Genomic DNA, 23,747 nt, shown 5'->3' with positions numbered 1-23,747 from the left:
GGGAGGCGGAGGTTGCAGTGAGCTGAAATTATGCCACTGCACTCCAGTCTGGGAGATAGAGTGAGAATCCATCTCAAAAAAAAAAAAAAAAAAACACAAAAACACAAAACAAGACAAAAAAAAGAAATCCCAGTGATAGCTGACATTCGGCCTGACAGCAGGAAAGGGGAAGAAGTTCCCTTTTACAAACTTCTGTAACCTGAAGATAGTTTTCAGGCTGGAGTGCAATGGTGCAATCTTGGCTCACCGCAACCTCTGCCTCCCCGGTTCAAGCGATTCTCCTGCCTCAACTTCCTGAGTAGCTGGGATTACAGGCATGTGCCACTACGCCCAGCTAATTTTGTATTTTTAGTAGGGATGGAGTTTCTCCATGTTGGTCATGCTGGTTTTGAACTCCCGACCTCAGGTGATCTGCCCGCCTTGGCCTCCCAAAGTGCTGGGATTTATAGGCGTGAGCCACTGCACCTGGCTATTTACTAATTTTTTTTTTTTTTTTTTTGAGACGGAGCCTTGCTCTGTTGCCCAGGCTGGAGAGCAATGACGTGATCTCGGCTCACTGCAACCTCTGTCACTCGGGCTCAAGCGATTCTCCTGCCTCTGCCTCCCAAGCAGCAGGGATTACAGGTGTCCACCACCACACTCGGCTAATTTTTGTTATTTTTAGTATAGATGGGGTTTCACCACGTTGGCCAGGCCAGTCTGAAACTCCTGGCCTCTTGATCCACCCACCTCAGCCTCCCAAAGTGCTGGGACTACAGGAGTGAGCCACCAAGCCCAGCCTATTACTATTTTTTAAGGCATTTAAAGTATGGTCAGGTGATTCAATTTAATGTGTAAACGAGTTTAATATAATAAGTAAAACTTCATCCTTTCCGTCTCATTTCACCTCAACTCCACAATCATGTCCCATAATGCCTTCACAAATCAAATAAAAATGATTTTAGGACTGTCCACAGTGCAGCAAGCAAGCAGGTGGCATATCAATAAGTTAAACATATTACTGAGTCCACAAAATACTTGAGAGTATTCTCTAGCTCTCACCTGGAGTTCTGGGACAGAAAGCACCGATTCCTCAGAAGCTGATGACATTTCATCTTCCTCATCTTGGGTGAGGTCATCAAAGTCCTCTTCTTCCTCTTCTTCTGGCCCATTCTTCTCTCCTCCAGTTTCTGGCCCAACTGGAGTCCCCACTGACTGACCATCAACACTGGATGAATCTTCTGGCTTCCCTGGGGGGCTACTAAGCCTCACTTCAGGATCCATTGAGGACAAAGCATTCTTTGATGATCCTTTGTTCACATCTGTCCCTGAGGTTCCTTCATCAGGGGGCTCTTGGGAAGATGAAGGGGTTTTAGTTGGCTGACTCCTCTCCTCTTCCTTCTGTAAGACTGTCTGTTTCGTTACCTCTCTAGCACTGCTCAACTCCTCGCTTGGGGTGCCAGTGTCCAATTCCACAGCATGTTCCACTTTGATGTCATCACAAATATCACACTCAGGGGATCCACTGATTTCCTCTCTAGCATCTTCAGGTTCCATCTTGACAATTTCCTCTAAATCGCCAGGGGTAGGGTTGTTTAGAGATTCCTGGATGCCCTGAGGGAGCGGCTCCAGAGCTTGCCTTCCCTCCTCTGTTTTCACAACAGTCCAGCGACAGGCACTGTTCTCTGACAATCCTTCTTGGCACTCTGCATCTGCTAGTGGAGGCCCTGGGCTATGTTCCACTTTTGGGAAAACAGTAGCACACAGAGGAGATAGTTCCTGGGGCTCTAATTTGGGTTCTAGGCCCTGAAAGGCATTTTCCCCATTAGCCACAGCACAAGCAATGTCCACATTCACGTGGGCCTTATCTTCAGGGGTGGATGGTACAGGAAGATTCACAGAATTGCCAGAAACAATTAAGGGCGAGACAGAGGAGGCCACAAGGGGCTGGTTCAATGGACAGGGGAAGGAAGTAGGGTTAACCAAGAGGGTGGTGATGGGAATAGTCTGGGGACTCTGGGCCACAGCCGCATTGACAGGCTGGATCATGTTACAGCCACCGCCAAGGCTCACAATCTTCACAGTGGTAGCAGGAACAGTGAAGATAACAGATGCAGGGTGGTGGATAACAGGGGCAGGTTTCATACAGGGAGAGGCCTTGACTCCCCTTCTCTTTGAGGGTCTGCGTCTCACATATGGCTTTCGAAACTTAGAAGGGGCAAGGGAGGGCAGCATTACCTTGGGCACAGGGGCAGAAGAGAGCAAAGTCTGGGACTCAGACAGAGGGAAGCTTGTCCTGGCCTCAGGGGGCATAGCAGGCAGTGCTGCAGGAGACTCAAAACTCTCACCTCCACTGACCCCCAGTGGAGGGACACCTGGAACTGTCTGTAAAACAGTGGCTGGCTGTATCGGGTGAGGAATCTGGAGCACCATTTTGCTCGGAGGGGCTTCTGAATGAGTTGATCGGGCTGGTGTTTTCCCAGGGTTGAAGCTGGGCTGGAGAGAGGGGCTGGGTTGGATAAGGAGGGGTTTCAGGACTGATGAACGCTTCTGTCTCCAAGCCTTCCTGGGGAAACGGGTGGCAACTGGCTTCAGTTTTAGGACTATACCCTTAGGCAATAGCAGTGGGTACCGAGTTTCACTCTCCAACTCCAAATTGTCTTTTTCTAGGCCTTGATCTGAGTTGATCTCAGTGGTTCCAGTCACATTTCCTACCTCTCTAGCACCATCAGCCATGCGCCGCAGTTCTTCCTGGATGGATGGCAGACTGGCCTATTGGAAACAAGAACACTCTGATCCAGCATATGTCAGAATTTGGGAAAAAGAAGCTTGGCACAGTGGCTCACGCCTGTAAACCCAGCACTTTGGGAGGCTGAAGTGGGCAGATCACTTGAGGTCAGGAGTTCAGGATAAGCCTGACCAACATGGTGAAACCCAGTCTCCACTAAAAATACAAAAATTAGCTGGGTGTGGTGGCATGTGCCTGTAATCCCAGCTACTCAGGAGGCGGAGGCAGGAGAATCACTTGAACCTGGGAGGCAGAGGTTGCGAGGAGCCAAGATCGCACCTTAGCCTGGGTGGACAGAGCAAGACTCTGTCTCAAAAACAAAACAACAACAAAAAAAGAATTTGGGAAAAACAATAGGGCTTTCTAGGTTTTAGAGACCTTAGACAGTCTCAAGGCATCTTTCCAAGAAGGGTCTCTCTGCATATCAAATCTACAAAGACCACATTCTATTTATACACTTTAGAAACTTCTGTGAATTTCCTTTAGCAAATTATTATTTTACCTATTATTTTGAAAATGCTGTAGAATCACCCAGAGAAGGGCAGAAAAGTAAGGGAAGAAAGGTGAATGAGGAAGATTTCTGAAGTCCTAGTTCTACAACTAAAGCATTAGACGATTAAGGAAGCCCTTGATATTCTCTCAGAACTTTCAGTGACCTTCTGCCTCCTACAGACTTCGAGGAAGAGGGCTGTACCTTTAACCAGAATGGGAGCCGGTGTTCTTCTCTCTCTATAGGTGGCTTCCACTGATGTGGCTGGATCTCTTCACAGCATTTTACTAGGACTGGCAGTTGTTTGGTCTTCTTATAAAACTTAACATGAAAAAAATGCGCATGAATTACATTCCTTCTGGAAACACTGTCCTCTGTCAGGCTGGTGAATGGGGTGGGTGGTGGATCAAGAGAAACACACACAAGACCACATACACAAACATCCATGAACACACATATATAAATAGCATATGCTGAACACTTGTACATTTCAAATTAAACTAATCTCTATTTAAAGATTTTACAATTATTCAATATTTTCTAACTGATGATCTCCATTCTGGTTGCCAGGAAGGGGAGAGTTTAGGTCACAGAGAGAAAAGGAAGCAGATGCTCAGAGCAATCTTAGTAAGATTTGTTCTTGATCAACAGCTGCAAAGACAACATCGTAATCTATACCTTGGACACATGAAAGCTTCCTTTTAAGCAAATGACAGTGTGAAGGGCATTAGAAGAGAAGGGGAAAAAAAAAGAGCCTGAGAAAGTTCAATTTTAAGAGTAAATGAAGGCTGGGCGCGGTGGTTCACGCCTGTAATCCCAGCACTTTCGAAGGTGGGCAGATTACCTAATGTCAGGAGTTCAAGACCAGACTGGCCAACATGGCAAAACCCCTATCCCTACAAAAATACAAAAATTAGCCAGGCATGGTGGCACGCACCTGTAATCCCAGCTACTCAGGGGGCTGAGGCAGGAGAATTGCTTGAACCTGGGAGGTGGAGGTTGTGGTGAGCTGAGATCAGAGATCGTGCCACTGCACTCCAGCCTGGGTGACAGAGTGAGACTCCGTCTCAAAAAAAAAAAAAAAATAGGCCAGGCGTGCTGGCTCACGCCTGTAATCCCAGCACTTTGGGAGGTTGAGGCGGGCAGATCACGAGGTCAGGAGATTGAGACCATCCTGGCTAACACGGTGAAACCCTGTCTCTACTAAAAAATACAAAAAATTAGCCAGGCGTGGTGGCTGGTGCCTGTAGTCCCAGCTACTCAGGAGGCTCAGGCAGGAGAATGGCATGAACCCGGGAGGCGGAGCTTGCAGTGAGCCGAGATCACGCCACTGCACTCCAGCCTGGATAACACAGCAAGACTCCATCTCAAACAAACAAACAAAAAATTGAGACAGGTCTCACTTTTTTGCCCAGGCTGGTCTTGAACTCCTGGGCTCAAGTAATTCTCCCACCTTGGCCTCCCAAAGTGCTGGGATTATAGGCGTGAGCCACGGCCCCATTTAACTCTTGAATATTCATGTAACACCTGTTTCTCCCAACCTCTGATAGCATGTAAGATTTTTCCTTTGCCTCCAATGTTTTGAAAATTCATGATAATATGGCTTAGAATTTGTCTAGTTTCATCCATGGTGCTAAGGCACTTGATAAACCGTATTCTGCTGCAGAAAAATCTTTTTCCTTTACGTTTGAGTTGTGTGTCATTTTCTGCACACATCTTTGTACTTTTTGTTTGTTTCTCTGCTTCTTGGTCTTTGAGACAGAGACTCCTCTGTCGCCCAGGCTGGAGTGCAGGGGAGTGATCCATGGATCACTGATCCATGGATCACTGAACCTCTGTCTCCCTAGTTCAAGTGAGTTTTGTGCCTCAGCCTCCCGAGTGGCTGGGATTACAGGTGAGTGGCACCATACCCGGTCAATTTTTGTATTTTTAGTAGAGACGGGGTTTCACCATGTTGCCTGGTCTTGAACTCCTGGCCTCAAGTCATCTGCTTGCCTCAGCCTCCCAAAGCCCTGGGATTACAGGACTGAGCCACCGTGTACAGCCTCAATTTTTTAAAATTTAGAAAAAAATTTAAAAAAAAATGCTACTAGGATGTGTTTCACTAAAAGAAGGAAGTAAAACAAAAACACAGATGTAGAATTCAGGAAATAATAAGCTCCAACACAGTAAGAGGCAAAAAGAATCCCCAGGATGACGGGGAAGAAAAAGCCCAAGACATCAGTGCAGCAAGCCCAGAGAGCAACACACTTAGAGTGGAATAGTATCAGAGGGCTCAGGGAGCAATTCCTTCAAGATGAAAGTGACGGAATGTCTAGAAGGCCAGACACACTGAAAGGAGATTAAGAAAATTTAAGTAACCTTTACTGTTGACCTGGGAATAATTACATAATAAAATCAAGTCCAGCCCCATCCCCCTAAAAATGCGATTATTTACTCCAAGATAAACAAAATGTTCAGCAGGAAAGGCAAGGTATCACAATAACATAGCTGTGAAGAGCATTTATACAGTCCTTAAAATCTTACAGTGTAAACCCTGAATACAACCTAACCAAAATTGTGACATAATGACTAGCGAGGAGATTAGAGAGCAGAAAATGTGCATGTTTGTGGTGGGAGGAAGGGAGTGAGGAGACAGGTAAATCTTCAGCTTCCCTGGCTTATGGTTAATGGTTAATAAATAAGGCCTAAATCCAATATACCAGGAAGTACCAATTAGAGGCTGAGACAGGAGAATGTCTAAGGCCAAAAATTCAAGACCAGCCTGGGCAATATAGGGACACTCCATTTCTTAAAAAAAAAAAAATTAATAGGCAAGCATGGTGGCTCATGCATATAATCCCAGCTCCTTGGGAGGCTGAGGTGGGAGGAATGCTTGAGCCCAGGAGTTCGAGGTTACAGTGAGCTATGACTGTACCACTGTACGCCAGCCTGGGTAGCAGAGTAAGACCCTTTCTCAAGAAAAAAACAAAAACAAAACAAAACAAAAGGCTGGGCATAGTGGCTCATGCTCGTAAACTCAACACTTTGGGAGGCCAAGCTGAGGCAGGCAGACTCACAGATGTCAAAACTTCAAGACCAGTCTGGGCAACAAAGTGACACAGCATCTCCACACAAAATAAAATAATGACCTAGGCTTGGTGGAACACACCTGTAGTCCAGGATACTTGGAAGGCTGAAGTGGAAGGATCACTTGAACTCAGGAGTTTGAGGCTACAGTGACCTATGACTGTGCCAATGCACTCCAGACAGGATGATAGAGCAAGAACCCGTCTCTAAAAACACAACATAAATATCTAAATAAAAAAGAAGAAACCGGGTGTGGTGGCTCCCGCCTGTAATCCCAGCACTTTGGGAGGCCAAGGCGGGTGGATCACTTGAGGTCAGAGGTTCAAGACCAGCCTGGCCAACATGGTGAAACCTCGTCTCTACTGAAAATACAAAAATTAGCCAGGTGTGGTGGTGCACGCCTGTAATCCAAGCTACTTGGGACGCTGAGGCAGGAGACACCGAGGCAGGAGAATCACTTGAACCTGGGAGGTAAAGACTGCAGTGAGCCAAGATTGCACCACTGTCACTGAGTGACAGAGCAAGAGTCTAACAACAACAAAAAAAAGCAAATAAGTGGAATACTGCCAGCGGAATATTGCCCAAAAGGCAATAGGGGAATTAATCTAGTGTATAAGTGGGAGAAATCAGCTTTAGATAAAAGAAGGTTCCTCTTTTCTTTGAGAATAACAAGAGAAAAGAATGGGTACATATTGGTGAGGTGCCCGGATGGCGCATGCAGGAAACACTCACTTTAATGATGTTGTCAGGAGCTCTGTTCATGTTGAGGTTCTTGATTCTCACTGTCAGTTGGTGGGCAGTTTTGCAGGTTAGAAGGTACTTGCTGATTAGAGGATTAGGAAACTCAGTTCCTTCAAAATGCTTCAGTCCTAAAGCTAACAAACTGAGAAAGGAGAATGACACTAAATCTCACTTCACAGTCCTTCCTTCTAAGGGGCCTCCCCAGACTAACACATTTTACAATCTACTCTTTCTTTTTTATTTTATTTTTTTCTTGAGACAAGATCTCACGCTGTCACCCAGGCTAGAGTGCAGTGGTACCATCGCAGCTCACTGCAGCCTCTACTTCCTAGGCTGAAGCAATTCTCCAGTCTCAGCCTCCCAAAGTGCTGGGATTACAGGCATGAGCCGTGGTGTGTGGCCCAATCTACCTTTTCATTTTTTTCAGACAGGGTCTTGCTCTGTTGCCCGGGCTGGAGAGCAGGTGGCATGATTACAGCGCACTGCAGCCTTGAATGCCTGGGCTCAAACAATTCCCGCACTTCAGCCTCCCAAGTATCTGTGACCACAGACGTTCACCACCATGCCGGGCTAATTTTTTTCTTCCATTATATGTAGAGACCAGTTCTCACTATGTTGCCTGGACTGATCTTAAACTCCTGGCCTCAAGCGATCCTCCTGCCTCAGCCTCTCAAAGTGCTGGTATTACAGTTGTAAGCCCACCATGCCTGGTCAATCTACTTTTTCTAAATCTAATTCTTGTACAAGTTGGTGACTACTCAATAGAAAATTTCAGATACTTAGTGAGTACTGATTAAGTATTATGAATAAGGCCAGGCACAATGGCTCACGCCTGTAATCCCAGCATTTTGGGATGCCGAGGCAGGCAGATCACTTGAGTCAGGAGTTCGAGACCAGCCTGGCCAACATGGTGAAACCTTGTCTCTACTAAAAATACAAAAAACAGCCAGGTGTAGTGGTAGGCGCCTGTAATCCCAGCTACTTGGTCAGGAGAATCACTTGAACCTGGGGGGCGAAGGTTGCAGTGAGCCGAGATCGCACCATTGCACTCCAGCCTGGGTGACAAGAGTGAAACTCCATTTAAAAAAAAAAAAATCAAATACTTCACAATTACATGGGAACATAAGAAACTAGGCACAAATCATTAATAAACGTGAGATCATGATGAGCTGTGTATCATGATGAGCTGTATACTAACAATACAAAGGAAGTTCAAAGAGAATACAAAGGAAAGAGAATAATTCTAATAAAACTAATACAAAATGAATAGGTACCCTGTCAGACAACTTAAACTGGCACCAATACTACCCTCTAACAACATATATAATCATGGTTACATATATACATATGTGCTGATAACAGTGTGGCAATACACACAAAGGGCCATAAAAATGTTCATAATCTGGTGGGTGTGGTGGCTCATGCCTGTAATCCCAGCACTTTGGGAGGCCAAGGTGGGAGGATGCCTTGAGTCCAGGAGTTTGAGAGATGCCTGGATAACACAGAGAGACCCTCATCTGTACAAAAAAAAAAAAAAAAAATTTAGCCATGTATGGTGGCACACGCCTGTGGTCTCAGCTGCTCCATGGAGGCTGAGGTGCAAGGATTGCTTGATTTCAGGAGTTCAAGGCTGCAGTGAGCTGTGACTGCCTGGGTGACAGAGTAAGATTCTGCCTCTAAATAAATAAATAAATAAATAACATAACATAAAATAAAAGCGAACCTCCTGCCTTGGCCTTTCAAAGTGCTGGGATTACAGGTGTGAGCCACCATGTCCGGTCTAAAATGCTTTAAAAATGTGTGTGACATCTCCCAAAAAGCAGTATTTGGCACTGCTAGAACAAGCACGTCCTAGAGGACTCTGCTCATCTATACTGCTTTTCCTTTTGTCTTTTGTGTCCGTGTCTTATTATACAAGTCTTACTTCCCCTAAACTCCTCAAAGGAACTACATCTTCTCCTTGGGATATTGTGCTGTTTTGATCCCCCAGAGTAAACACTTACTTGTCCTCAGCCTTGGTGAAGACGATCTTATCCTGGGGATTCTTTGCCTTCAGGGAACACACTGGAAGTAACTCTGGATACATGAAAACCTTGCTTGTGGCCAGGATCCAAGCCACTTGCTTTGGCAAACAGGGAAATTCATTGGCTATAAGAAAATAAATCTCAGATAAAACAACTTCTAGGACAAAAGAGGGCTTCATAAAAGCCTGTGAATTTGCATTTAGGTAGGAGCTATCCTTATCTAACTTGATTCCCTCCCATCTGCCCACCATCCCCCCAAAAGTTTCCACAGTCTTTCTTAAGCTAACATTATATCTAAAGGGAGTCCCATTCAATGGCAATAAAAGTTGACTCTTATTCTTTCTTACGTGGAACACTTTATTCACTAAGTAAAATAAACACTTAAAAAGCACCTAGTAAAATAAGGTGCTGGCAATAGTGTATGCTCAAAAATGTTTTACCTCCTTCCCCCCTTAAATACTTGAAGGATAAGAGACCTTCAACAATGCTTTCTTTCTTCCAGAATAAGATTCCAACTTCTTTAATCTCCCTCACAAATCTGGTATTCCAAATTTTACTTTCATTTGATTCTTACTTAACTTTCATTAAGTTCTCCCAGATTCCTCCTGAGGCTGGAACAAAAGAACCATAAAAGGAATGAGACAATTCAGTCTCATTCATTTCTCTCTCCCTCTCTCAGCCTCTCACTTTCAGGCACCTCTGCATTTCTAGAGACAAAACTACTATATCTATATTTCTCCTTCCATAAGTGTTATTTTTATATCCCCAGAAGAAAGCAACAGGTCAATAGATGTGTAAGATATTATCATAATTTGGTGTTAAGTTTTCATTACCATTTCATATCATTTAATATAGCTATTAAAGTAGTTTGGGATCCATGTCTACGATATAATACACTTAAATACAACTATTTTCAACTTAATGATAAGACTCAGGGATTTAAAATAGAATCCAAAGACAAACCCAAATCCAGAACAAACCACAACTAATTTGCTAAATCAGCAAACAAACCAGAAGCAAATATTTGGCTTAAGTAAATAGCAAATATTTTCTCAAAAAATACTAAACCAATGCAAGGTAGAATCTAAACCGGCAAATTTCTTTAAAATACTGAACATGGCAAATGTACAATCTCTAACTTACGCCTAACTTGCAAGTCAACATTTCATTCAGAATGGAGATATCACCTACGCTGCAGTCACTCGGTAAATAAAGTTAGTTGATTTTGTTTTTTGTTTTTTTTTTCTTTTTTGAGACTGAGTCTCACTCTGTCGCCCAGGCTGGAGTGCAATGATGCGATCTTGGCTCACTGCAAACTCTGCCTCCTGGGTTCAAGCGATTCTCCTGCCTCAGCCTCCCGAGTAGCTGGGACTACAGGCGCATGGCCCCATGCCTGGCTAATTTCTGTATTTTTAGTAGAGACAGGGTTTCACTGTGTTTGCCAGGATGGTCTCCATCTCCTGACATTGTGTTCCCCCTGCCTCGGCCTCCCAAAGTGCTGGGATTACAGGCGTGAGCCACCGCGCCTGGCCTTAGTTGATCTTAATGAAGACAGTAAAAAGCTAAACATGACCAAATTTTACCACCTGACTTTCATCTTTACCAGGCCCCAGTTTATCTTGATCTGACTCCTAATACTTACCCCTCATATTGCTGTAGTCCAGTTCTTAGAACTGAGCCTCAGATCTCTACCTCCCATATTCCTATACTGTCCACTGCCTCCACGCCTTACCCAGGCCCAGAGATTATCATGTAATTCTAGAACTTGGATAATGAGTACAAAGGGAGGATAAAAGAGAGAAGAAAGAAATTACAAATGTCCTGTGTCCTCCGTTCCTAGGCAAGTATCCTAGGAAGTTATCTATGGGATAAGATTCCCAGCACCTCTCACCACAAGTAAAAACTTAAAGCTGACACATCTGTCTCCTACCAGTCTTCTTGACAGTTTTATGAGGGCTGCAGTCAATGCTGACATGTGTGCTGAAGTCTTCAACAAGCTGCATAGCTCCCATCAAGTTACAGGGTTGGAACAGGGTCTGAAACTTGGGGTTGTACTGATGGTGAAGGGCGATGGAGCTTTGAGCAAAGGTTCCCAGCTCTTTCTGGGAAAACAGGACACAAGGAAGATCTAAGACAATTCCAGACAATTAATACCAGTAGCCTTCAGAATCTAAATGAGAAGCTGACCTTCCTACTACAGGATAAAAACAGGTAAAAATCATCATAAAGTCTTTCACAATAAACTACTGTTAAGATTACGCCTGAGTTCCCAGATATTCAGGGATTATATTCTTGTTTTACTTTTAGACTTAGTGAGAAACGCTAAGGAATATATGGTCTAGCTCCCGAACTAGAAGTAAGATTTTGAAGAATGAGGACTCATTTTTTTTTTTTTTTTTGAGACGGAGTTTCGCTCTGTCGCCCAGGCTGGAGTGTAGTGGTGCGATCTTGACTCACTGAAGTCTCCACTTCCCGGGCTCAAGCGATTCTTCTCCATCCACCTCCCGAGCAGCTGGGATTAATTACAGGCGCCCGCTACCACGCCCGGCTATTTTTTGTATTTTAAGTAGAGACCGGATTTCACCATGTTGGTCAAGCTGTTCTCGAACTCCTGACCTCAAGTGATCCAGCCACCTCAGCCTACCAAAGTGCTGAGATTACAGGCACAAGTCACTGCACCCAGCCAAGAATTAGGACTATTACTTTTATTTTATTTATTTATTTTGAGACCGGGTCTCACTCTGCCGCCCAGGCTTGAATGCAGTGGCGCGATCTCAGCTCACTGTAACCCTCACCTCCCAGGCTCAAGCTATCCTTCCACCTCTGCCTCCCAAGTAGCTGAGACTACAGGTACGCACCACCACATCTGGTTAATTTTTGTATTTTGTAGATATGGGCTTTCGGCATGTTGCCCCAGCTGGTCTCGAACTACCAAGGTCACGTAATCTGCCTGCTTTGGCCTCTCAAAGTGCTGGGATTACAGGTATAGCCACCGTGCCCAGTCTCAACATCTATAAAACGAACAGTAGTACCAAAAACCAAACAAGTTAGGTTGGATCTAAAGATGAGGAGGATTCAATAAAAATATCAGAAGGACAGTATTAAGAAAATTGAATACACTCCTTGTCCTTTCATAGCAATCAGTGGCTTATGTTCTCTCAGCAAACACAGGAAGCCTTAACAGAAAGCAGGCAAAGCAATAAAAAATACCCAAGAGAGAAGAATAAATATAGATTATGATCAATGAATAACTGTGAGAAATAATCTGCCAAGCTAATTTCATACTCTAGTCTTTAGAGTTATGGATATTTGGAAACTTACAAGAAATATCCTGGTGGTACTGGCCTCCGGATTGAGATTGGGGTTGCAGGTGGCAAGAAGGTGGATTTGGGTCAAGAGCTGAACGTGCTGGGGATGGAAAGAAAATAATGAAGTGACATGTTACCACACTGTCATTTCAGGAATCCAGAGAGATCTTTTTTTTTTTTCTTCTTGGAGACAGGATCTCTTTCTGTCACTCAGGCTGATGTGCAGTGATGCAATCATGGCTCCACGCCCTCTGAACTTCCTGTGCTCAAGCAATCCTCCCACCTCAGCATCCTGAGTAGCTGGGACCACAGGTGCATGGCACCATGCCTGGCTAATTTATTTTTATTTTTTGTAGAGACAGGGTCTCACTATGTTGCTCAGGTTGCTCTCGAACTCCCTGGCTCAAGCAATCCTCCCACCTCAGCCTCCCAAAGTGCTGGGATTACAGGTGTGAGCCACTGCACCCAGCCTCCAGAGAGACAATAACCAAGATGTTTGCAACTTTATCACATATATTTTGCTTTCTGAAAGGAGTATGAAAACAACATAGGATCTTGGCATAAATCTCTCAGACATGTTCCCTTGAACAAAATGACAGAACCAGAAGAAGCTTAACCTCAATCCAGAGGGACTGAGGTTAGAAAAAGGAAAAACAAACCTACTTCTCACAGTGAAGGTTGTTAAATTTCAGAATAGATTACTAAGGACTCTTTGAAATCTATATTTCTGAATACCATTAGTGTCCTTGTGTGCTCTCTTCCTTTAGCCATAAGGCATGAACATGATGACTTCTCGAGCTCCTAATGATGTGAAGATACTATGGTTTTAGGAGGTGGTAAGGTAACTCTCTCTGACTTTTACAAAGCTGTTAATTTCTGGCCTCAAAGTTAGGCCTTGGTATAATCCAGTATTAACGGCCAGGCACAGTGGCTCACGCCTGTAATCCCAGCACTTTGGGAGGCCAAGGCGGGCGGATCACAAGGTCAGGAGTTCGAGACCAGCCTGGCCAATATGGTGAAACCCCGTCTCTACTAAAAATACAAAAATTAGCTGGGCGTGGTGGCGGACGCCTGTAGTCCCAGCTACTCGGGAGGCTGAGGCAGGAGAATCGCTTGAACCCAGGAGGTGCAGGCTGAAGTGAGCCGAGATCGGGCCACTGCACTCCAGGCTGGGAGACAGAGCCAGACTGTCTCAAAAAAAAAAAAAAAATCCAATATTAACATGACCAAGAAAAGTCTTACCTGCTGCATCTGCTGCTGGAGTCTCTTCCTCTGTGCTGGGTCCAGAATCAGAGTCTGATGAACTTTCTCACTCTGGGGTTTAACCTTCTCTACTTCCTGCAGCTGTTTGGCTGAAGATTTCTTCATCTTCAGCTGTTCAAATAGCTCCTTCACTGTCCGATGTTGTTCATTTAACAGGTTGGCCAGTGGTTCCTCAAACCTATTCCCAACAGGGAGATGACTGAATTTGAGTGTTTCCATAGGTCCACAACACATCCAATTCGTTCCAATGATGAGCAAAGAGCCTGAACAATTTTCATTCCCTACTAATCCCCCATCTCACTTTAGCCAATAGTCAAACTCTCAGCCTTTTACAAATCTTTTCCCAAAGTAGTTAGCATGCATCAAATATGATGATTCTATATTACATTCCATCCCATTCCTCTACAATTCCTCTTCTAAATAATATACAAATAAAGAAAAAATCAAAATGCTAGGAACAGAGAAATATCTGGATAAGAAAGCAGCCAAGGAGCTGGTGGGAACTCATCATTCTCATTTCTTCTCTCATTTACTTGTTACTCCCATCCCAGGTTCAGCTTGTCCCATTTCCCTATCCACTCAGGCTGCACTGCCTTGCACTTTTTTTTACAAAATTTAAATTTTTTTTGAGACACAGTCTCGCTCTGTCGCCTAGGCTGGAGTGCAGTGGCACAATCTTAGCTCACTGCAACCTCCGCCTCCCGGGTTCAGCGATTCTCCTGCTTCACCCTCCCAAGTAGCTAGGACTATAGGCACGTGCCACCACACCCAGCTAATTTTTTGTATTTTAGTAGAAATGGGATTTCACTGTGTTAGCCAGGACGGTCTCCATCTCCTGACCTCATGATCCACCCATCTAGGCTTCCCAAAGTGCTGGGATTACAGGCGTAAGCCACCACGCCTGGCCCTCAAAATTTTAATTTTAAGTTTCGGAATACATGTGCAGGATGTGGAGGTTTGTTACACAGGTAAACGTGTACCTTGGTGGTTTCCTGCACCTATCAACCCATCACCTTGGTATTAAGTCCAGCTGCATTAGCAGTTTATCCTGATCCTCTCCCTTCTCCCGCTCCCCCAACAGGCCCCAGTGTGTGTTGTTCCCTACCCTGTGCCCATGTGTTCTCATTGTTCACCTCCTACTTATAAGTGAGAACATGTGGTGTTGTTTTCCTGTTCTTATGTTAGTTTGCTGATGGCTTCACCTCCATCCGTGTCCCTGAAAGGGACATGATATCATACCTTTTTATGGCTGTATAGTATTCCATGGTGGAATACTACATTTTTTTATTTATCTATTGCTGTAATATTGGGGATTCCTTGAAATATGATAACTTGCTTGTTGGCCGGATGCGGTGGCTCATGCCTGTAATCCCAGCGCTTTGGGAGGCAGAGGTGGGTGGAACACGAGGTCAGGAGATCAAGACCACAGTGAAACCCCATCTCTACTAAAAATACAAAAAGTTAGCTGGGCGCAGTGGCGGGCGCCTGTAGTCCCAGCTACTTGGGAGGCTGAGGCAGGAGAATGGCGTGAACCTGGAAGGCAGAGCTTGCAGTGAGCCGAGATCCTGCCACTGCACTCCAGCCTGGGTGACAGAGCGAGACTCCGTCTCAAAAAAAAGAAAGAAAGAAAGATAACCTGCTTGTTGTAGCTACATAAACAGATTTTCTTTTTCTTTTGAGACGGAGTCTCGCTCTGATGCCAAGCTGGAATGCAGTGGCATGATCTCGGCTCACTGCAACCTCCGCCTCCCAGGTTCAAGTGATTCTCCTGCCTCATCCTCCTGAGTAGCTGGGACTACAGACATGTGCCATCACACCCAGCTAATTTTTGTATTTTTAGTAGAGACGGGGTTTCACCATGTTGGCCAGGATGGTCTCGATCTCTTGATCTCATGATCCACCTGCCTTGGCCTCCCAAAGTGCTGGGATTACAGGCGTGAGCCACCGCGCCTGGCCAACAGATCTTACCCTGACTGTATAGGGTATCAGCACGTGCTTAATCACTTAGCTATCTTTCTTTTTACTTCAGAACTGACATGCTAGGTTTTTGAATTTTTGCTTCAGCCCTGGAAAAAGTCTCTCAGGGAGGGTAGGGGTGGGAAGTTAGGGTTGGGAACCTTAGAAGAGGAATTGATTGATTGATTGATTGATTGATTGATTGACTGAAACGGAGTCTTGCTCTATTGCCCAGGCTGGACTGCAGTGGCATGATCTCGGCTCACTGCAACCTCTGTCTCCTGGGTTCAAGTGATTCTCCTGCCTCAGCCTCCAGAGTAGCTGGGATTGCAGGCACACATCACCATGGCCAGCTAATTTTTGTATTTTTTTGCAGAGATAGGGTTTCACCATGTTAGCCAGGCTAGTCTCGAACCACTGACCTAAAGTAATCCACCTGCCTTGGCCTCCCAAATTGCTGGGATTACAGGCGTGAGCCACTGCACCCAGCCAGGAAGAGGAATTTAAAGGGCTAAAAGAAAATACCTTCATGGAGAGCAGTAGGGTAATATTTGAACCAACCACTCAGTTCTGTTCACGTGAACTACCATTACTTTAGTTATTTTAGTATATCCTTTTCCTGCTTCATGCTAGAAGATTTTTGACTTGTTAAGAAAGCAAGCCTTGCCAGTCAGAATGACAATTATTAAAAGGTCAAGAAACAGTCGAGCGTGGTGGCTCACGCCAGTAATCCCAGCAATTTGGGAGGCCAAGGCAGGTGGATCACTTGAGGTCAGTGGCTCGAGACTAGCATGGCTAACACGGCGAAACCCTGTCTCTACGAAAAAATACAAAAATTAGCTGGCCGTGGTGATGCTTGCCTATAATCCCAGCTACTTGGGAGGCTGAGGCAGGAGAATCACTTGAACCTGGGAAGCAGAGGTTGCAGTGAGCCGAGATCACGCCACTGCACTCCAGCCTGGGTGACAGAGCAAGACTCCATTTCAAAAAAAATAATAATAATAAATAAATAAATAAAATAAATTCCTCTTCTAAGGTTCCTAATCCTAACTTCCCACCCCTACCCTCCTGAGAGACTGTTTCCCGGGCTGAAGCAAAAACTGAAAAACCCAGCATGACAGTTCTGAAGTAAAAGGAGAAAAAGATACTTAAGTGATTAAGCACGTGCTGATACCCTATGCAATCAGGATAAGACCTGCTGATGTAGCTACAACAAGCAGGTTATCATATTTCAAGTAATCTCCAATATTACAGCAATAGATAAATAAGTGTTTTCAATAGTTAATTTTAAAAAGTTATCATTTATCTATTGGGGATAAAAATCATTCTTTCTTTTATAGTATTTACTGTGGGTTTGGGCAGCACAGGGTAAAAACCTAAAGCCCGTGGGGCTGTCTTATACAATCTTCTGAGAACTGAAAACCTGATCACCTGCACTACTACCACTGAAGGAACAGAAGACCAGAAGCATAAAAAAGTAGATAATGGAAACATAGCCTGCACGTAGTTGTATTTTTTATTATTATTATTTTTTTGAGATGGAGTTTCCTTCCTTTTGCCCAGGCTGGAGTGCAATGGAGTGGTCTCGGCTCACTGCAACCTCTGCCTCCCAGGTTCAAGCGATTCTCCTGCCTCAGCCTCCCAAGTAGCGGGGATTACAGGCACCTGCCAACACGTCCAACTAATTTTTTTTGCATTTTTAGTAGAGACAAGGTTTCACCATGTTGGCCAAGCTGGTCTCGAACTCCTGACCTCAGGTGATATGCCCGCTTCGGCATCCCAAAGTGCTGGGATTACACGCACCAGCCACCGTGCCTGACCTATAATTACTATTATTATTATTATTATTATTTTTTTTTTTTTTTTTTTGAGATGGAGTCTCTTTCTCTCTCCCAGGACGGAGTGCAGTGGCATGATCTTGGCTCATTGCAACTTCTGCCTCCTGGGTTCAAACGATTCTCCTGCCTCAGCCTCCTGAGTAGCTGGGATTACAGGCGAGTGCTACCATGCCTGGCTAATTTTTTTATTTTTAGTAGAGACGGGGTTTCACCGTGTTGGTCAGGCTGGTCTCAAACTCCTGACCTTGTGATCCACCTGCCTTGGCCTCCCAAAATGCTGGGATTACTGGCGTGAGCCACTGCACCCAGCCTATTATTATTTTTTGAGAGACAGTTTCACTCTGTCGCCCAGGCTGGAGTACAGTGGCACAATCTCAGCTCAGTGCAACCTCCGCCTCCCGAGTTCAAGCGTTTCTCCTGCCTCAGCCTCCCAAGTAGCTGGGATTACAGGCACGTGCCACCACACCCAGCTAATTTTTGTATTTTTAGTAGAGATGGGGTTTCACCACGTTGGCCAGGCTGCTCTGGAACTCCTGACCTAAGGTGATCTGCCCGCCTTGGCCTCCTAAAGTGCTGGGATTACAGGTGTGAGTCACCACACGCGGCCTTGCACCTAGTTTTAATAAGTATTACTTGGATAACTGACAAGGGAAGCACGGATAACTCACTTTCCCAGGGTTTTTGTTTTGTTCTTTTTTTCTCTCTCTCTGCTTTATTGTGTTTTAAGATGTTTTTACTATCTATGGACTTACAGAATCCAGGATGCTTTATTTAGTCAAAGATTATAACAGGTTTGCATTTGCAACTAAAAGAGAAGCAGCAGCTGCCCAAGTACAGTTATGTGCCACATAATGTTTCAGTCAGTAATGAACCACATATTCAGAGGTGGCTCCATAAGATTACTGTACCTTTTCTATGTTTACATACATATGTACTTACCGTTGTGTTACAACTGCCTACAGTATTGAGCAGAATAACATGCTATACAGGTTTGTGGCCTGGGAGCAATATGTTATACCTTACAGCCTAGGTATGCAGTAGGCTAAACCATCTAGGTTTATCCAAGTGCTTTCTAGGACTACACAATGATGAAATTGTTTGATGACAACATATCACAGAATGTATCACCATGAGATGACATATGACTGTATTCTACTGAATACCAGAAGGTAACTGAATTCTAACAAGAGTTTTAAATGATTTCTATACTTTACAAATTTTATTTTATTTTATTTTTTTGAGACAGAGTCTCTCTCTGTCAAGCAGGCTGTCATGTCAGCTCACTGCAACCTCCGCTTTCCGGGTTCAAGTGATTATCCTGCCTCAGCCTCCTGAGTAGCTGGGATTACAGACACCCGCCACCATGCCTGGCTAATTTTTATATTTTTAGTAGAGATGGGGTTTCACCATGTTGGCCAGGCTGGTCTCGACTCCTGACCTGAGGTGATCCCCCTGCCTCAGCCTCCCAAAGTGCAGGGATTACAGGCATGAGCCACCGCGCCCAGCCTATACTTCCCAAATTTTAAGAAGTTACAAAGAGTCGATCAGCAGAACCAAAACACGTTTATAGATCAAATCCCATTATATGTTCCCAGGATGAATGGTTCCATTCTGCTATAACAGAATTTTGTTCTATGAGCTGTAACTTAAAATAATGGGTCAAATACTGACTTAGCAATCTTGAGGTTTTTGATGTAGTTGTATTGTGATATTTGTTATAATGGAGAATTACTGGTATTTCTAGTTTTTAGACATTGGTTGGCATATCTTATCTTTTTTCACTAAATTGGAAAATCCCTAAAGGTCTAGCTTTCAGATGGAACCCAAGCTCTCTGCTTAGTAATGCTGTTAGGTTCAAACCCAGGACTAATTACAGGGTCTATTCTCTTTGCTTTGTTCCACTTATGGCACAAACTGCATCCTGACATCTAGCCATCCATCTAATGACTATATGCTGCTACTCGCAATGGATAACAATAGAATAAAGTGCAGATGCAAATCCACCACAAAATGAGTAAAAAATTAAAGCCTCTACTTTCTGGATGCTGTAACACAAGTGCCAACTTCAGGCAAAAAGGTCAGCACATATGTTTCAGACTCCTTACTGCAGGTGCTTCAGGGTTTGCTCCACTAATGCCTAGGTGACTAACAAATTTTCAGTCACATTTAGCAGATATTAATGGCACATAAAAAGAACAAAAGGGACAGACTGGATATTACAATATGGGGTAGTTTGTGTGGCTGGCCACATTGAGTCCTAAATACCTCTCCAGCACCACTCACCTGGAGAAGTGGATATGGATGCCAGCTACTGTTTTTTCTCCCTTCCCAAACAGATACAGCTTGGCCTACAGCTGCACTGCCCCATAACAAGAAGACTTCACTTGACACCTAACTCATGACAGGGCTCTGCATCCTTACATCAGTAACAGAAGCTGGTTTGGGATGAAAAATTATTAATTGCAACTTCTGAAAACTTTTCAAAAATAAACTTTTCCTCTATTCCAAATCTCAAGGTCTTCAACTAGCCTACCGTAGAGCTTGAGGGGTGTTAAAGTTAGGACGAGGCTCAGCCACACGCTCCTCCTCTTCTGGGCCATCATCTTCCATGTTGGAGAATCCCATCTCATCTTGGAACTGTGGGCAAAGGAAAGGGAGGGTTTTCCTGGGGAATGGGCCTCTGAATGTTGCTCCAGTGTTGGGAAGGAAGAGTGAAAACTATAGATTACAAGACTTTAATAATGCTGGCACCCAGAAAGAGCCAATGTCAGAACTTTCTCACTTCAGGACTCCCACAAACCCAAACTTGGGATGGCTATTATGCCAAGAAAGAAGTCGTTTAACCAGTCAACTTGTAACAGTAAGGACAGAGCATGGATAACTCAAAATTATCAATCTCTCTTTTTTTTTTTTTGAGACAGAGTCTTGCAGTCTTGCTCTATTGTCCAGGCTGGAGTGCAGTGGCCCGATCTGGGCTTACTGCAGCCTCCGCCTCCCAGGTTCAAGCGATTTTCCTGCCTCAGCCTCTGCAGTAACCGTGACTACAGGTGCCCGCCACCATGCCTAATTTTTGTATTTTTAATAGAGACAGGGTTTCATCATGTTGGCCAGGCTGGTCTCAAAACTCCTGACCTCAGATGATCCACCTGCCGTGGCCTCCCAAAGTGCTGGGATTACAAGTGTGAGCCACCGCACTCAGCTTCAAAATGATCAATCTTCTAAAACGAAAAATCTTTTGAAACAAATTTATGGCAACCTCCGCCTCCCAGGTTCAAGCGATTTTCCTGCCTCAGCCTCTGCAGTAACCGTGACTACAGGTGCCCGCCACCATGCCTAATTTTTGTATTTTTAATAGAGACAGGGTTTCATCATGTTGGCCAGGCTGGTCTCAAACTCCTGACCTCAGATGATCCACCTGCTGTGGCCTCCCAAAGTGCTGGGATTACAAGCGTGAGCCACCGCACTCAGCTTCAAAATGATCAATCTTTTAAAACGAAAAATCTTTTGAAACAAATTTATGAAAAAGCTAATTATTTGTGCACAAAGTAGTTTAAAACTAGTTGACAATCTTTAAGGACACACCAAATGACAGTAGGGGAAGTCATCAAAAGTTTTCCAGGGGCCAGGCATGCTGGCTCACACCTATAATTCCAGCACTGGGAGGCCCAAGGCAGGAAAATTGCTTGAGCCCAGAAGTTCCAGAACAACCTGGGCAATGTTGTAAGACCCTGTCTCTACAAATAAAATAATTAGCTGGGTGTGTTGGTGTGTCCCAGCTACTCAGGAGGCTTATACGGAGGACTGCTTGAGCCTAGAAGGTCAAAGCTGCTGTGAGCTGTAATTTCACCACTGCACTCTAGCTTGGGTGACGGAGCAAGACCCCTGTCAAAAAAAAAGAAGTTTCAAAGAAAATGTTAATAAGAACAACATACATGTGTATAATCAAGAGTCTAGTAGGTAGCAAAATTCCCTTGTCATTATATTCTTTCCCAGGTGGACTAAAAGGAGAATTGGTTCAGTCAGACCCCCTCTCCTAGAGGGAGCATCACAGAGACAAAATGACACATCTTGCTGGAGAACCGACTTACAATCCCATGTTCTCACTTGAGGATCATTACTCACAGTTTCAAACAGCTCTTCCATCAGCTCATTTACTTCCTTTTCTGCAAGAAAGCCAGAGAGTATGTTGTTGGTATAAATTAGATTTTACAATAACGAGGAATTCCATGAAGACAATGTATAATGTTTTCAACAAGGCATGACAAATTCTTCATATCTATCCTTCTTTTTTTTGAGATGGGTCTCGCTATGTCACTCAGGCTGGAGCGCAGTGGCGCGATCTCGGCTCACTGCAACCTCCACATCCCCTCCCTGGTCCAATTGATCCTCCCACCTCAGCTCCCCAAGTAGCTGGGACCACAGACGCATGCCACCACGCCCGGCTAATTTTTGTATATTTTGTAGAGATGAGGTTTCACCAGGCTGGTCTCCAACTCCTGAGCTCAAGCAATCAGCCTAACTCGGCCTCCCAAAATGGTGGGATTACAGGTGTGAGCCACTATGACTGGCTATCCTTCATTCATTTATTCAAAAACATTTATTGAGGTCGGGCGCGGTCACTCATGCCTGTAATCTCAGCACTTTGGGAAGCCGAGGCAGATGGATCACGAAGTCAGGAGACTGAGACCATCCTGGCTAACACGGTGAAACTCCGTCTCTACTAAAAATACAAAAAATTAGCCAGCCGTGTTGGTGGGCGCCTGTAGTCCCAGCTACTCAGGAGGCTGAGGCAGGAGAATGGCATGAACCCAGGAGGCGGAGCTTGCAGTGAGCCTAGACTGCGCCACTGCACTCCAGCCTGGGCAACAGAGTGAGACTCCGTCTCAAAAAAAAAAAAAAAAAAACCACAATATACTTCAATCCATGTTTTAGATGCTTGGGCTATATGAGAGAATGAGAGAGAGAGAGAGAGTTCTATTCTCATGAAGCTTAAATTCTAAAAGGAAGAAGACAGGAGAAAATGTGAGCTGGATGATTTTACAATTAGATGACCTATCCAAATCCACACAGTACTGAATGAAATCAAGACATGAGTCTCCTAGCCTGGGCAAAATGTTGAAACCATATCTCTACAAAAAAATTTAGCTGGGCTTGGTGACGCACACCTGCAGTCCCAGCTAGCTACTCAAGAGGCTGAGGTGAGAGAAATCTCTTGAGTCCAGGAGGCAGAGGCTGCAGTGTGCCGAGACCATGCCACTGCATTCCAGCCTGGGCGACAGAGCAAGATACTGTCTAAAAAAAAGAGAGAGAGAAAGACAAGTTTCCAACAGGGTTTTATAGGACGCTGTCTTTGGATCTGAACTATTCAAGAACTCCATCAGTGACTTAGAAGACCCAGAGAACATACTTAACAAATCTGTAGATGATGTAAAGCTGAAAGGGACTGCCAATCCAACAGATGGAAAATTCAAAATTATATTTTCTCAAATCAACTGGATGCAACATATACGGATAAATTTAAAGTTCTATGTTTAAGAATTTTTTTTTTTAAATAGAGACAGCATGTTGCTATGTTGCCCAGGCTGGTCTCAAACTCCTGGGCTCCAGCGATCCTCCCACCTTGGCCTCTCTAAGTGTTGGGATTACAGGTGTGAGCCACGGTGCCCAGTCCTACAGTTAAGAGTTTTTCTGTTTTTTTTTTTGAGATGGAGTCTCGCTCTGTCACCCAGGCTGGAGTGCAGTGGCGCAATCTCAGCTCACTGCAAGCTCCACCTCCCAGGTTCACGCCATTCTCCTGCCTCAGCCTCCTGAATAGCTGGGACTACAGGCACCTGCCACCGTGCCCGGCTAATTTTTTGTATTTTTTAGTAGAGACGGGGTTTCACCATGGTCTCGATCTCCTGACCTCGTGATCCGCCCGCCTCAGCCTCCCAAAGTGCTGGGATTACAGGCGTGAGCCACCGCGCCCAGCAAGAGTTTTAAAGATCAGTTTATTAACTGCATGAAAAGGTGACGTGGCTTAAAAATAATGTGAAAAAGACCTGAAAGTTTTGGATGTTACAAGAATCTGAGGAAAAAAAAAAGTTTTGGTTGATATCAAGTTCAATAAGACACAGTTGCTCCAAAATGGGGCTCATAACCAACAAGGCAAACATATCACTGAACTAGAGCAGAGTCTAACACTATGTCTGGAGGACTGTGAACAATTCTATAAAGCCCCTTCTTAGGAAGACATTAAAAAAATTAAGATCCAGGCCAGGGGCAGTGGCTTACGCCTGTAATTCCAGCACT

General features: G+C 44.6%; 1 protein-coding gene across 19 annotated transcripts in view; it reads right to left on the bottom strand.

Annotated features, from left to right (window-relative positions):
- Nucleotides 1-23,747, bottom strand: part of GON4L (gon-4 like) — a 111,238-nt gene that overhangs the window by 14,153 nt on the left and 73,338 nt on the right. For all 19 annotated transcript variants that reach the window (XM_054551546.2, XM_054551560.2, XM_009243190.3 and 16 more), the window contains 9 exons: nt 21,579-21,619; nt 19,990-20,093; nt 13,642-13,840; nt 12,413-12,499; nt 11,022-11,193; nt 9,071-9,215; nt 7,059-7,209; nt 3,462-3,578; nt 1,042-2,751 (listed from right to left, as the gene is read on the bottom strand). In XM_054551546.2, the coding sequence (XP_054407521.1) occupies nt 1,042-2,751; nt 3,462-3,578; nt 7,059-7,209; nt 9,071-9,215; nt 11,022-11,193; nt 12,413-12,499; nt 13,642-13,840; nt 19,990-20,093; nt 21,579-21,619 (2,726 nt within the window). The remainder of the gene's footprint in view (nt 1-1,041; nt 2,752-3,461; nt 3,579-7,058; nt 7,210-9,070; nt 9,216-11,021; nt 11,194-12,412; nt 12,500-13,641; nt 13,841-19,989; nt 20,094-21,578; nt 21,620-23,747) is intronic.

The sequence above is a fragment of the Pongo abelii genome, chromosome 1, assembly GCF_028885655.2.
Source record: "Pongo abelii isolate AG06213 chromosome 1, NHGRI_mPonAbe1-v2.0_pri, whole genome shotgun sequence".
In the NCBI taxonomy this organism is placed as follows: domain Eukaryota; kingdom Metazoa; phylum Chordata; class Mammalia; order Primates; family Hominidae; genus Pongo; species Pongo abelii.
This window is presented reverse-complemented; position numbering and strand designations above follow the sequence as displayed.